This window comes from Labrus bergylta, chromosome 13, assembly GCF_963930695.1.
Source record: "Labrus bergylta chromosome 13, fLabBer1.1, whole genome shotgun sequence".
Lineage (NCBI taxonomy): Eukaryota > Metazoa > Chordata > Actinopteri > Labriformes > Labridae > Labrus > Labrus bergylta.
The window spans coordinates 18835602-18851503 of NC_089207.1; the positions used below are offsets into that span (position 1 = coordinate 18835602).

The 15902-nt window shown below is 39.5% G+C and overlaps 1 protein-coding gene across 4 annotated transcripts in view; it reads left to right on the forward strand.

Moving 5' to 3' along the window:
• The first annotated feature begins 324 nt into the window (after positions 1-324).
• LOC109983488 (collagen alpha-3(VI) chain) overlaps positions 325-15902 on the forward strand; it is a 117110-nt gene continuing 101532 nt past the window's right edge. For 2 of the 4 annotated variants that reach the window (XM_029277215.2, XM_065961889.1), the window contains exons 1-3: positions 10701-11112; positions 13070-13666; positions 15137-15730. In XM_029277215.2, coding sequence (XP_029133048.2) covers positions 10716-11112; positions 13070-13666; positions 15137-15730 — 1588 coding nt within the window. In that variant the 5' untranslated portion in view covers positions 10701-10715. Of the gene's footprint in view, positions 571-9857; positions 9973-10700; positions 11113-13069; positions 13667-15136; positions 15731-15902 lie in introns of those variants that run through there. The other 2 variants (XM_065961890.1, XM_065961891.1) reach the window with 2 other exon arrangements.

Genomic DNA, 15902 nt, shown 5'->3' on the forward strand with positions numbered 1-15902 from the left:
TTAAATGTAAGAAAATGGTCATACAGAGGTAGAAGGAGAAACAGCAAAATGTAGGAAAAGGTACGACGAAAAATCCCGCTTCAGATTTGTGACATCATCCTCCCCACTGCTCACGTCCAGACCAAACAGGGCCATGTGTCTGGTTTTCATTTACTTCTTCCCCCGGCTCACCCTCTCCTTCCTCTTTTTCTTTTTTTTTTCTTTTCTTCAGAGAAAGTGGGAGGAGGAAACAGAGAGGTGGCAGAACTCCAGGAGTTTGGAAGTTTGTCCCATCCCAGCCTTGAACTCGGCACCACAGCTCCTCTGGTTCAAGACTGTGAGGGTGTCTGTCTCTCCTTTCTGTCTTAGCCATTTCCTCTCTTCACTCAGGACCCCTCTCTCTGCCCATCTCCTATCAGTGACCTTATCTCTGCTCAGCGGCCTTCCTTTGGGAGGTGCTGGAAAAGCCAGCGAGGGGCATTTACCAGGTGGATAATGACCAGAAGTTCAGCGTGCAGCCATTTCACATAACTGACTTAACTTTTTTTCTTCAAAAACAAATTCAGTGGAGTACAACTACTTCAGCTCAGGGTAAGTTTCACATCTCCCCTGTCAAAGTGATTTATCTCGCAGCTTCTGTTTGGTTTCTACATATGCATGCTTTCTTAAATTTGCTGTGGATTGACCTTGGGTGCACTGTCTGTGGATTATAAATAGTGCATTGACCATAGCATAGTTTCTAGTCATAACATGTGCGCTTTTGGTGAGTGTCATAATCATAAGCTTGCACAGAGTTTTTGGCTTATAGCTCGTAAATATCAAACAGTGTGGGTTTAGCAGCATGCCTGTAGCCTATACTTAAGTGGTGAGAGTGCTGCAAGGGCAAGAGGTGAGCCGCAGTTAGGGTGAAGGAGGCGACCTCAGCAATGTTGTGTACGACACATGTATGTGCAGAGGGGTGTGTGTGCTGTTTTTCTCTTCTAAAGTCTTAAAATGCAAACCTGCTGTTTGACATACTTGGTCAACTGCTAAGTTTAATTTACTGCATAGGTGTAAAGTGATTATTGCCTCTCAGTCGCTAGGTCAAAGGTGTCAAGCTGTGATTCCAGTTCAGTTTTTGAGCATTGAATGCATCACATTAGGCAACTTCTATCCAAAGCCACTAAATATGTTGTACCTTTTGTGAAGTAGTAAGAAATGTCATTCATCATTTTGCAATATCTTATTTTTTTGCACTTGATCAGTAATTTAGAAAGATCATTGGCCCATTTATCTAACTCTAAAGGTTGGTGATCATGTTCAAAATGTCCACACCCACATGTGAGCGCTAAAGAAGAGCAGTTTGATGGGTAGATGTTTCCACTGCCGCAGAAGCCCAAAAACCACACCCTCTCTGAAACCAGTACAGCAGTGGAAAAGTGTGAAGAAACTGTTTTCCACACTACTAGCCAGATGGACCAGGAGAACCAGAGGGGGGTTTGGTCCATTGGAAAGGGTGGGTGGGTGGGTGGGTGGTGGTGGTGGTGGTCGTTGGCTGCAGGGTTTAGAGGACCAGGTGTGAGCCATTAATCTTCCTCTGCAAAGGGACAGAGGAATTCAGCTGAGTTTTCACTGCTGTGTTTTGTTGTGTGAACTTGGGATTTTATGCGCAAGTTAAATTGTTTTATTCTTTCAAGTCTCCACATAATGGCATTACTTTGGAAGTCGGTCTTGGAGCTACTGCTTCCAAATAGTTTACATGTTTGTTTACATGTATCCTGTTGCTATGATACAGAGGTGGAGACGTTTTTTCAAATGTGAGAGAAAAATTGTGTGCGCTCCAGATTTAGTTTTATGTGTTTGAAGTACTTTCATATAATTTACTACCAGTATTACGACAATGCTTCGGCTTCCATTGGGAGCTCGTATCTAAACTGATTTTGGCAGAGCTGCACAAAGAGGATTTTTTTTAGATATACAGTATAAATCAGCGTCAGCATGTTTTATGGCTGCTCCCCGCTCTCCAGCTTTTTGTCCTTTTTTTTCCATGATGCAGCACAGATGGAGAGGTTGGAAGAATTTCTGGAAAGACTCAGGAACACCTTTTAAAAAAAACAGAATAGTTAACATTTTACTTGTGATCATATTGTAAAGAAACATTTTAAAATCAAAAGTAACCATTCACTCAGTTAGGCACTGTTTAGTGAGAACACCAGATTTGATGATGGCATTAAATCATTTAACATATATTACATTTGTATGCCCGTTCTGAGGTGTCAAATGATTGTTTCATGATCTCAAGACCATCACTTGTCTTAAAGATGTATAAGCAGAAAAACACATTTTATAAATGAACTCATCTCACTGACTGATCTTATGCATCTGTTAACAATAGATAGTCTTTGAAACAGCCTATTTAGCCAAGTTCTACTCTTCCATCCAAACCAATGAAGCATGAGTGTCATGTTTTAAACTTGAACTTGTGCAGCCTGCAGGCACAGATCGGCAATGATCCTTGAACACACATCTGCTGGGTGTCAGACAGACTAACACACACCAGCTGTGAAGATCTGCACGCCCCCCACCACCACCACCACCCCCTGCCCCCCTTCCCTCTTTTAACTATATCATTAATCCTCTTCTTAAGTGCACCACACATGTCACAACACATCCCCCCAGCTGTAGGATGGGTTGGGTCTGCAGGTCAACACAGCCATCAGATGGATTTAGATATGTTAATGTTAAACATAACCATACATACTGTATATGCAGATCATATTTCCTCTGATGCCAGTGAGTGGCAGTGTGGACCTGTCTCACACTCAGAGGCTACATTACAGTAGAGAAAACTCACATCCCTCATGACTTCACTTATTTCACTGATCACAAGAAAATACTAGATTTGCTACAAGCAACCTTTGTTGACAGTATATTAACTCAAATTCAGTGTAGGGGAAGCTGCTAAAGTCAAGCCAATTTGACAATATGACCATGATGATATAACATGGGGTATGCATTTAGGGTTTCTTACTACATGTAAATGATAACATTATAGTTTCTTAAAATAGAATTGGCTGCAATCATTTATTCAGTACAGTGTAGGCTTGATATGCAAAATAATGTATAATTCACATCACAATTACAACAAAAGTGAAATAATACACAGCTCGTTCAAGTGTGAGGGATCAAATTAAGTGTCTTGTGTTGTGATGAGGGCTACACTGTAGTTCAGGAAGTCATTACTAATGTACAGGCACTACACAAGTATCACTATGAGGACTTCTGGTTTTAGCACATCACTTACTTTTGTAAATATTCTTAACTAAATGTGCATGCTGTTCATGGAGAACTTGTTTCAACATGTAACTCTTAGTGTTTTAGTTTGTTTAGCACCTTTAGGGAACATTAGCATTCATTTTCATTCATTTCTTTTGGATTAAACAAATCTGGATTTCATTTAAACATATTTCTGGCCACTTGGGGGCAGTGTGAACGACCTATAAATACAAAACTGATACAATAAAGATAGGACTTTATCAATCCAGAAGAAATTAAAGTTGTAATATTTCCCATACACACCAATCATGACATTACCTTTTGGAATAGTGTTGTGAATATGTTTGCCAACTTGTATTTATAGGAACATTCAGAGCTTCATCATTATTCACTTAAAGGTCTAGAAAAGTAGCGTTGTGTTTCTAATAAACTTCCTCTTTAAGGTGAAATGTTTAATTTTCCATTCGATCCGTAGAGGTCTCCACTTCCTCTTTAATTGAAGAAATATCTGTCTCTATAGCTGCTACATGCACCTTTATCTTTAATAGCTGTCTGTGTGCTGTTTGCTGCTGCTGGACATGTAGTTGATAGATGGGATGTTGAACGAGAAAACAGTGAAGAAGCAGAGTGGGATTTTCTGGCACAACTATCAAGGTGCATAAAGAGTGAACAGCTTGAAGAGGTCAAAATGCTCCAGCAACACTTTTAGTATGAAGATCAACTTTATTAACAAATTAGACAGACACATTTTGGCTTGTGGCCTTCATCAGGGTCATGAAGCAGAATAACAAAAGTAAAAGTTTTAGATTTTGATATCAACACATCTTGCCTTAAAAAATGCCAGGACACACCAGTCCCAAAGAGAGCTCGCTGATGATGAAGTAAAAAAGCCCTTCAGTAGTTCTGCTGTCCTCTGAATTATGATTATAGCTGCTTCTTTTTGTAGTCAGCAGTTTGTTGGTATCATTTCTCAGGCTGGTAAAATATCCCTGCTATTATTTTGGAGTCATTTTCTTTTTTCTGTAAACCAAGCTTCTCTGTTTTGTGGTTTTTGATTGATGTCATCTAAAGTTGTTTTTTAAAAACTCTGTATTTAGAGCTTTTCTGAAACCAGTTAGAAATTTTGAAAAACAAACCATTTGTGCTGATGCTGCTTTATGAAGTTTGCCTTTTGTTTCTGTGACTTCGTCTTCCTCTTATATGAAAGGCTCTGTCTGGTGAAGTTTGGGTTTAACATTCATTGACAACCCTTGTGTCAGCCATTGAGACTGATGGAAAAGCTGCTGTGAGGGTGTTTATGTTTATGTATGTTTGTGTGTGTGTGTGTGTGTGTGTGTGTGTGTGTGTGTGTGTGTGTGTGTGTGTGTGTGTGTGGTCTCTGCTATAAAGGAGTGTGTGGGGTCCAGCTGCAGTCTGTGCTGTTGTGGACACATTTCAGCATCTGTCTTGCTCTGTAAATGCAAACTGACACGGTTAGTGAGTAATACCACTGCACAAGATTAACTCTTATATACAATGTACATGCTGACATTTTTTGGTCTCTGTGTGACATAAACTGCTCACTACTGAAAGACTGAGTCCTCATTAGAGGCTGCTACTTAATGGTGGTTACAGGCTTGCACATAAATATTGTGGTGACTCATGCAAAGTCTCTCAAAGAGACTCTATGTAAATTAAAAAATTGTCAGACTTTGGTGACTCCTAGTGGAAAGAGCAAAAATTAAACTTTCCCAAAAAGTTATTTAAGCAGAGGACACTGATCTGAAATAATCTGAGGGCAATACAATTGCTGCTTTAGTTGGCTCAGTCAGTTTGTTATTCTCTAAACAAAAACTTTAGTACTGTCATAAACGTGCTCATTACTTATTTGGTTTTTGCCAGTTTTGGAGCGGTGGCATCTGTGTTTGGGTGATGCATATGGTGCATGATTTAAGTGACTGCCTGAGAAAAAGATGAAGAGATAAAGCCTAACATTTTGGTTGTTTCCCTGGAAATTCCTGTTTGATGCAGGTGATCTGGGTGAAGCCCTGATAAAAAAAAATGTAAGGAGAGGAAATTAAAATACCTCTTGTGTTGACTTCCTTTGTTTTTTATTTCTCTGCCTGACATGGTTCGTATACCAGCTACCAGAATTCTCGGGATCAAAAGTGAGACAAGTGAAACAGCCTAAATTTGAAATCTTCCCCCTTGTGCGAGAAGCTTCCTGAATACCTGAGATCTGTAGGACTCATTGATTACTGTTACTGCAGCTTTACAATAAATCAGATGCTTAGTTTCTTAAATTCTTTTTGCTGATTTTGATTTGTCTTTGATCAACATTTGAGTATAAATGTGTCATGCTCTGTAGAGCTTATGTAGATCAGGGGGTACATTAATCAGAGGGGATCTTATACTACAGGTTTCAATTTCATGTATTGTGCAGCTCACTGTGGCACAGAGATTTATTAAAAGGCTTAACACTTGTCCTTAAAGATCCAAAAAACTCTCAAAGAGCATTCTCCATTTAACTGTTTTGATTCAGTCTCAATGCTCTCATTAACCTCTGATAGTTCCTCTTCACACGTTTTCCCACAAAAAAATAGCACAGGAAGCATAAAGGAGCATTGAGTTGCTAAAGTTTCCGATCAATTACTCAGGAGTTGGGGAGAACCAAGAGATTGATTTCACAGGTCAAAGGCAACTTAGTCACGTTTTCCATAAAAACTCTGGATCATAAAGGGTTAACAGCTTGCTGCAGAGTCCAGCCCCCTAGTGGCAAATAGAAAGAAAATGCAGCTTTTCGCTGGAGTAAAATTTGGATCCGGTGATGACTGATGATTAAGTTTCTTTTCTTAATTTCCTCTGCAGTCTAACTCCCTTTGCTGCAATTGTGTTGGCACTCTGGTATCAGAGAAAACAAGACTCCGCTGTGCTGCTGTGTTTTCCTCTGTGGCTGCGAGGGGAAACCATAGTGTTGACCACTGGCCAGGTTTGGCAAACCCTGCAGAGAAAGAAGTGGCTTTTGAGTGACCTGAAATCACATGAGCATGAGTGGAGAACACAAACATCTGTTGAAGTGACCAAAAGAGGTTGGATTTCCTTGAAGTAAAGAGACTTGGTCATTTTGGCAGGACTATATCTGGAATGTGACAGCATTTGGGGACCTCAGGGATACCTCTCTCTGAAGAGTGAATGTACACAATACTTCTGGACACAATACTTTTAAACATAGATTATACTTTGTTGAAATCATTTTTTGTTGAGAAGTTTTTAGAGGAGAGGTTATAAATGTATAGTACTTTTTTGAATGATCCCTCCCAGTTGACAGTGGGGCAAATGTAGATGTTTGGTGAAGAGTGAGAATAATTGGCACCAATATTTGGTGTGACACAGCTCTGAAGCTGCCTTTGAAAAGCTCAGTAACTTTCCTCAGTCTTCAGCTAAAGGCCCAGCATCACTGAGGTTGTTTGTCGAGCTTTATTAGGTCAGTGCTTTCTGTCTTAAAAAGGGACTGAAGTGAGAGTTTCTTTTTGAATTTCAAAGTGGAGAAAAACAGAAAAGTTTGGACACGTTGACTTCAATGAATGCAACTCATTGCTGTGTTGCATTAGACACGACAGCCATGTGTTTATAATTCATTATTGCTGTGTATTGTGGATGGCTTTGATTCAAGTCTAGCTGACCAGACTTTTCCAATCCTCATGAAAGGGCTCTTTGACTCCTGAAGAGGATTGAAGTGCTTACATTTGGTAGGATCATAGGGTAACTTGGTCCAGAGGTTTTCCACAACTGAGGGAAAATAATTCTGGTATGTATTGTTGGCAAAGAATCTTTCACAATGCAAAAGTGAAACACACAATGTTGTATTTAGTGTTTAAGCACGCTGTTAGGCCTGTTTTTAACTAAGCATGTCAGGATTTTATCTCTCTGAGCTTTTATGGCTGTAATCACAAGAACAATGAGTGAGTTGTAAAGTTTTTAACCAAATTAGATCACACTTTTTATTACGGACTAGGTTTTTCTGGCTTTGCTTGTGGCACTGATGGCTGTAAAGTAAGGCAGCAGGCTTTTGATGCAACAGTTACCAGGTGGATCCCTGGATCTGCTGACTGACCACTATAGGCCACAAGCACCCCAAAAGCAACATCTTATACACTGTTAAGACTGCTTTTTACACAAGAGAGGGTTATTAATTTACCAGTGTTGTCATAGTTATTTTCTCACATTTCCTGATAACAGATGCACAAAGGAGTCAAATTTAACCTAACTTCGTTTACACTAGGTGTTTTTGGACCAAATAGTTCTGGGGAATTTTTGAAGCGCAAATATCCACTATGGTGTTCCCTGAGAACTACATACCATGGGGACTCTTTCTCTGTCTGCATTTGCACCGCCATGGTACCTACTCCGAGGCAGCGTTCCTCTAAACACTATTCTAGGAACTGAAATAGTTCATAGTTCCTAAAAAGAGGGAGGGTTCCAACAGTTTCTAGAACTATGAAAAAGTTCCTGCGGTCCAAAAACACTTACAGCCATCTATCAGGAAATGTCAACTTCTCACAAATTCTAAAAAATCATTGTTATTCCCCACAAAGCACATCTCTAATTATCCAGACAACACTTTTCTCATAGAGCTCATTACAGCAGAGCCGCTCTTTATTGCGTCTCTGCCAGCAGGCGAAGAGGCTATTAAAAAGCCTCTCAGAGCTGTCTGCCTCTCTGCCATCTCAGCAGGTCATTTGAGTTTTATGCAGTATTTAAATACCTACGTATAAAAGCATTAGTAATAGCAGAGAGGTGAGTCAGACAGATCACAGTTGGAGCTTTGGGTAACGTTGGGTGGCATTAGGGTGGAGTTTTCCTTGGATCGCAGTTTTGAGGCTTAGGCTTGCTTCAGTGTCTTGAAAGGAAACGTCTCTTGTGCTCCGTATTAACAATGCAAGTTGGTCTGAGACACAATAGGTTATGCGTATGTGTGTGTTCCCTGCACGTCTGCCTCTTCTGAGGAACATTGAGAGAGTGAGGAAATCTAGGGCGATCCCTGCTTCTGTAGGTGTTGTTAGAGGATTTAGACTTTAGGTCAAAGGTTAAATTAAGGTTTCTTCGTCTTTTCACAGAAAAAACAGATTTGCTTTTTTAATCAGGTTTTTCCAACTTTTTGGTCTTCAAAGTAATCAGATCTGATCTGTGTTTCCAGACATTCCCAATCTGGATGTGTTGCTTTGGTATAGGTGTTAGTGGCTATATATGCTCGTCATGCAGCAGTGAGATTTGTCTTTTTTTGTCACTGCCTTTCTGAGACTGGATAGATGAAGAGAGACATGAAATACAGTTGAGAGAGGAGGGATGACACAAATCAAAGGGTTGCAGACTGAAGGTCAAGCCAGTGACTAGTGTATCGAGGCCTGATGTATAAACTTCCCAATGCTGTATGTGAGATATTTCTTGATAAATTGTTTTGCTCTTGTAGGTTCTTAGTATCTATCCATAGAGTTTGGTCTTTGATTGTCCTTCATACTATCGGAAAAGTGATAAGGTATGTAGCTTTCCCACAGTGCTTGACAACAATTGACACATACTAAAAGTATCCTTAAAGTAGCTTTAATCAATCTGAAGAAAATATGGAAATGCAGAAACTAAAAAAGTGGGCTGGCAGTCCTAACACGACTTAAAGATCAAAGTGTATCAGTGACAGTTACAGGAATACAGACATGGGATCAAAAGCGTGAAGAAAGTCCTCACATAGATATATATTTGATTGGGTATTTTTTCATCCAAAAGCCCTCTCAAGAGCACATTGTAGTCTGAGTTGGAAAACTAAATCCTTTCCAGGCAGAGTTAACTACAAAAACACATTGGCTGGCAAATTTAACAGGGGGTTTTCTTCCATTACCATCCTGTGCTCAAAATCTGCTACTGATACAGCAACATGTGCTGAAGCATCCACTCATGCCTTCCATGCCTGTTTTTTTAAAGCTTGTGCAGGATCTACATGCTTATGCCTAAAATTAAAGTAAACCACACAAAGAATGTGAAGCAAAACTGAAGCAGTACTTGCAGTATATTTTGCCGAAAAATTGACAGGACACATGTTTTTTCTCTTGTGCAGTGTGTCCAAGTTTAAATGTTGCTCTCTTGGCAAGTGAAAACAAGCGTATTCAATGCTGTGTGAAGAATTCAGAGAAGTCAAGAGAGCCTAACACAGGGAGGTCAAACCATATCTCATAGGACACTCAACAACTTGATGACCAAGAAGCTGTTTGTGAAATGGAAGACATTTCATTAGAGCAGACCTCGTTTTTCAAGGGTGTGAACAAGCAAGTCACAAAGAATTTGGGGGCAGCATGCCTGATATTTTCTAGGAATTTTTATTTTTTAGTAGTGCATATGAGAAAATACCTCATGTCATCTGACTTTAAAAACACTTAAGAAATACACTGAAAAATACATTTCAGAGCAGTATTCAAAATTTACACTAAAAGGATTCTTACAGCACGATAACGCATTTGGCAAAAGTCCAATCTGGCACATTTGCCAAGTTGTGATTTGAATGGGCTTGTAATGGGAAGGTCTTGATAACAGGATTGGGCTCCTTCATGTGTTCGCTGGTGCATAATTACGTCACATTGTTTCTTGTTTTACAGGTTCCCCCTTTGCTGTGCTGGTGATTGAAGATGAGGAGGCCACGGTTGTTACCGTTATGTGCCCTCCTGGGTGTCCTCTTTGTAGGACTCCTCCCCAACCTCCAGGCTCAGGAAGGTAAGTCGAACCAAGTTAACCTCAGCTTCCGTCAGCACAGCGTTCCAATTATGCAGATGTTGCTGTTTTAAATGTTTTTTCAACCTAGAGGAGAAAAACTTTTCATTTTTGAATTTCCATTAAAATAAGATATATTAACACCTGCTCATATAGAATGTGAGAAAGGAATATGAGGGAATTTGAATTTTTTAAAGTAATTGCAAAAACTAAACACAAAGAAACACTGTTGGTATATTTGCTATTTAAAATGAATGTAAATATATTTTAAAATCCAAACACAAACTATGTATCCCTACGTTGGTCCAAATAATAGAATAGGGTCCTTAAGAGTTCAAGTCCAGTCAGATGCCTCTGATAAACAACGCAGAAATATGCTATCAGACTTTCCTAAACAAGTCAGTTGTGCAATGGTGTTAGTATTTGGCACTGAAACATTACTGTGGAACCAAACACCAAGCATCTTTTCACTGGTCTTCACTTCTGTCCTCCAAACGCATTCCTCTGAAGACTGTGCCCAAGGGTTGGCAGCTGATATATACTTTCTAGTGGATTCATCCTGGAGTATTGGAGAGGAGAACTTTGAGCATGTCCGACATTTTCTTTACAATTTGACAAAAGCACTACACCAAGCTGGAGGGGACAGGTTTAAATTCGCCCTTGTGCAGTACAGTAACAGGCCTGAAACCGAGTTCCAGCTGAACAGCTACCCCACAGCACAGGGAGTCCTGGCACACATCAAGACTATGTCGTACCGTGGTGGGGGAACACGGACCGGCCTGGGCTTGGATTTCCTTATCCGTACACACTTGACCACTGCCTCGGGCAGCCGCGCTGTTGACGGAGTGGCCCAGGTGGTGGTGGTTTTGACAGACGGTCGCTCCCAGGATGACGTGGCTGAGCCAGCTCAGGTGCTGCGGCTGGCAGGCGTGGAGATGTTTGCAGTCGGAGTTCAGGATGCAGTGGACTTTGAGCTCAGGGAGATGGCTAGCCAACCCCATGAAACTCATGTTCTCAATGTAGACACTTTCCTGAGGTTGCGTGATATAATCCAAGATTTAGTAGTGGGGCTTTGTGGTGCAGTGACCCGGTCAGGGGGGGCTCCTGTGGCAAATGAGGCCCCTGTGGCTGGAGGAGGGACAGGTAATGAAATGGGACCAGTTTCACTACCATACTAATAGTCTACATGTGCAGTAAGAAGCTGCTGCTTCTGTGGTTGTAACTTGATTTTATAATTAACACAATCAAGTACTTTTAACCACAATAACCTTTCACTACCCACCTGCAAAAATTAACACCACTTGTTTTGTCTTACCACATTTAATATCCCCTTAATGCTTATAAAGTCACAACAAGATATGCATGTTATTTTTTTCACATCATATTATGATAAAGATCAGGGTGTTAGTCATAAATAGTTGAAATAAAGCAAAGAAAGATATATGCTTGTGGGAAGCCAGAACAAAAACATGGAGAATGGATTGAAAAGAAAGATACTTCAGCTGTACCATTTGTTTTATTTTATTTGGCAGGGATTTGAGTTCATAGTTGGCATACAGCAACATCCTCAGTCACTACTGAAGACCCCATTACAGATAACACTTGTTAGAATTAGGCACAGCTATGAGATTACATATAGAAACAGTTGCACTATAAAATCAAGAAGTACAATCACCACTCAGATCAACCACATATCTTTAGAAATCGATGGAAAAGATCATGGTTTCTGGGATGCCCTTTAAACATCTCAAAGCCAAAACAAAAAGCCTTTAACAATAGCTAACCGTGCACCACTGCTTATGTGTCTTGCCTTTTGAATGTATGTCTTTATCAGTCACAATGTCTATTTGTGTTAAACATGTGCAATATAATGTATTTGAAACAGTGATGAACCTGTTTGGACTCATCTTTGACCTGCAGAAAATAGTACTTTGAGAATATTTCATACATGTGTGGATGTCAAGGAATTATGGTAACTGTAAAACTTCATAGAACATTAAACTACAAGTATAAATAGTGCAAAATTAATATGATTTGAATTAAAATCTGGCAAATCACTTGGCATTACATCACATGTAAGATATTCTGAAGTACTGTTAACGCGTGGGCACCAAGGATAGCCCTCAGGTTCATGACTGGTCACTTGATCTGAGGTCCATAACAAGAGTCTGCATGGGAAGGCTGAACTCAGTGGAGTTATTTTGAGAGTCATATCCCACAAATTAATTAGACCAGTTTTTAAAGGTATATTGGTAAAACAGCTTCAGTTCAGAACTTCTTCAACAAAGTTTTGTACTTTTGACTTGCAATAGTTGTCACAGTTTGTCCTCATGATAGCTTTTAATTTTACTGAGTAAATGTTATTCTCAATATTCAAAATGCATCCTGCCAAGTCTGGATGTTTCTGTACTTTTGTATACTCATAAATCAATTTAATACTTACTAATAATTGTTACAGAATCAATTTGTAACTAAATGTGATCAATTATAATTATCCTCTTAGTTCCTACGCTTAAAAAAAAATCAGTTTCCTTCAGAAATATTAAACGTACTGTTTATCTATCAGTTTAATTTTTTATAATTCATTTTTTATTTTAACAAAAAAAAATTAAAACATTTTGCAACACTGAAAATAACTCTAAGTCCTTTATGATTTTCATTTTGTCATAGTTTTACCTTTTCTCTGAAGGTGTAAAACATTTTTGTTTATTGAAACAGAATTTGGCCCTTTATAAACTTCATCGTCATGACCTAAATTTAAAAGGCATGAACATTTAGCTGAATGATTCTTCCATCATTGCTTAGGTTTCATTCAAGTAATACTTTTAACATCAGGATGAAGCTTAATCTTGTCTGATGGGTGATACAGTATATCACAACTATAGAAAATATTTATCAGTTCGCTCACTATTGGAACCCTCCCTGGTTCAGCCTACATGCAGTATGATGTGTTTTGTAATGTTGTTATTCATTTGTTCACTTTGAATGTCACCTGACTCATGCAGTGTTTGCTAGCACAAGTTTTCTCAGTCTCTTTCTCACAGTGTTAACGCTTTCACAAGTTCCATTTTGTTTATTTTCTCTCTCTCTCTCCTTAAAGCACAAGATTCAGCTGACCTAGTTCTCTTAATTGACGGATCAGAGAACGTTGGAGCAGCAAACTTCCCCTTTGTGCGGGATTTTGTTGTGCAAATCATTGAGGGCCTTGATGTGGGCAGGGACACTGTTCGGGTAGCCTTGGCCTTGTACAACACCGACCCAGTGATAAAGTTCTATCTAAATAGCTATGAGAGAAAATCATCACTCCTGGACGCTGTGAAGGGCCTCACCTACTCAGGAGGTGATGAGTCTAACCTGGGGGCTGCCTTGGAAGAAGTGGCTGCAAGCCTTTTGAGCTCAACAGCAGGGGGCAGGGCAGAGGATGGTGTGCCGCAGATACTGTTGATTATCAGTGCTGGGCCGGCCACTGATGATACTGGTGCAGGTGACCGGGCCCTTAAGAGGGCGGGCGTTTTCACACTCAGCTTGGCGATTGGTGACTCTGCCACTGAAGATTTGGAGGCTGTTTCAACAGATAAAAGTTTTGTCTTATCGGCCCCTGATTTCAGAGAAATGTCAAGTGTGGGTGACCTGCTGAACACTTACATTAACGGGGTGGTCCAGCGCACCATTGTAGTTCACACTGAGTTCACAGAAGGTATGTAACTTTTCTGCAAATGTTGGTGGGGCATTTTAGCTGTGTGCTTACAATGAATGTGAAAAAATCTGCAGGTAAGTTATGCTAAGCCATAGGCTTTTAACACAGGTGGTAAATACACAGGAAATAGATCGGCTCTTGTGTTCTGCTCTAAAAATGAATAGAGCCGTAAAAATTCCTTAAAGGTAAATACTCAAATCTTCTTCATCTTGGTCTTGTATTATATAACACACAAAAATGTAAATGTATTGACATCAGTTTTTCATCACTTCCTGATAGCAGCTGTTTTAGTTAGATAGATAGATAGATAGCTGGATAGATAGATAGATACTTTATTGATCCCGAGGGAAATTCAAATTCAAAGTTATTCATATAATTTTAAGTTTTTGCTTTTTTACTCAAAAATTAACTATTTTTAAAGACATAACAAACATGTCTAGTTATTTACATACAATTGATACATTGTCACACATAGTTTTGTCCATATGTGCAAATGTATTTACATCATGGATTTTTTTAAAAGACGAAAAACAGCTTTATATTATGTGTCTATTAAGTCTGGTAATGATTACTTCATTTGGAGAATTAATTTCTTGACAACATAAGCAAAACAAAACAACAGAGTGCAAAAGATGCTTTATAGTGTGAATCATTAGGCCACCATTTGGCATTATTTGGATTTATTTCAGTTTTGTTTCATTCAACATACAGTAGCATAATTAAGACCACCATAAAGACCCTACATTGTAATGAAGCTCTCAGGGTAGTTTCTAACGTGCAATGTACTTTTATTAGAAATCGTATGATAAATAATAGCAATACTATAGATATTTAAACTTAATTGATGCAATTTAAAGCAGTGGCTCTTGAAATCTTGAGTGCTTGTTGTGACCAGTGTCAAGACCCGGCTCAGGAAGTCACAACAAAAAGGGGAGACAACACCAAGTTAAAGTTTCAATAATTCTTTATTCAACCAGATTAGACCAAATTAGATAAACTCTTTATTAACTCCAATTAGACCAAATTAATTTACAGTATGAGGTGTGGAAGTCAGTAAAGTCAGTAGTGTGTATTGTGCATGAGTGGAGTAAGCATGTGTGTAGGTCTAACATTCTCAAATGAAATGCAGTATGCCTGTGGAGAAGGTCAGAGCAGTGAGTGTGTGAGACTGCAGGAGCTTAAGTAACTTCAAGCTACTCTAAGTAGTGAGCTGCAATGAGATCACAGGTTAGAGACACACCTCCAAACAATCACCATGACAACAATGCAATGAAAACGTTATCTGATGACCCTACTGGGGCATCACACCAGATATCTTTCTTTTTCTAATCAGTTAATCTTAGTTTAATCACAAGTCTTAAACTATCTCTGATCGGCTTTACTAGATTCTACAACTCTTAGGTTTATTGTCATGACATTTTGTATTTGTTTGTTTTTTTCTGAAGGTTTTTTCTTTTCTTTTCTCTTCAGTATTGGCTGTTGAAAAAAGAGACATAATTTTCCTCATCGACAGTACAATGGGTTCAACAGTCATCAGCGCTGTGCGTGAGTTCATCAGACGGTTTGTCGAGGCCATGCCAATTGGTCCCGATGAAGTTCAAGTGGGTGTGGCGCAATTCGGCAATGTCCCTCGACTGGAGATGGATCTCAACACCCATAGCACCAAGGAGTCATTAATTGGGGCTTTGGGAAACATCAAACCTAGACCTGGACAGACTGTTAAGATGGGAGCAGCATTGGACTTTGTTCGGACGAACATGCTGCGAGCTGACAAGGGCAGTCGTATACAACAGGGTGTGCCACAGGTTTTACTGTTGATGACCAGTAAAAAGTCCAGTGACAGTGTCGATGAACCAGCTAATAACCTTAAGAGAATGGGCGTACTGACACTAGCTGCAGGCTCCAGGGCAGCTGATGAGCAGGAGCTGAATAAGATTGCCTTTTCTGACAGCATTGTGTTTATGCTGAGAGACTTCCGTGCACTGCAGCGCAGCCCAGGAGCAATTGTTGATGCCCTCACAACCCTAGCTGGAGTGGTGGTGACTGAAGTACCCACTGAGCCAGGTAATACTTTAAATACATTTGAAGAGTCGATGTGAATGAATAGACTGATCATTTTGATCATTCAATGGATTTAATACATTCTGGTAGTAAAATGTCCAATGAAATATGTGAAATGATAAATATATCCAGGGAAGTTCAGTTTGATCTGTAAGTTTAAAAGTTTCTAAGATGC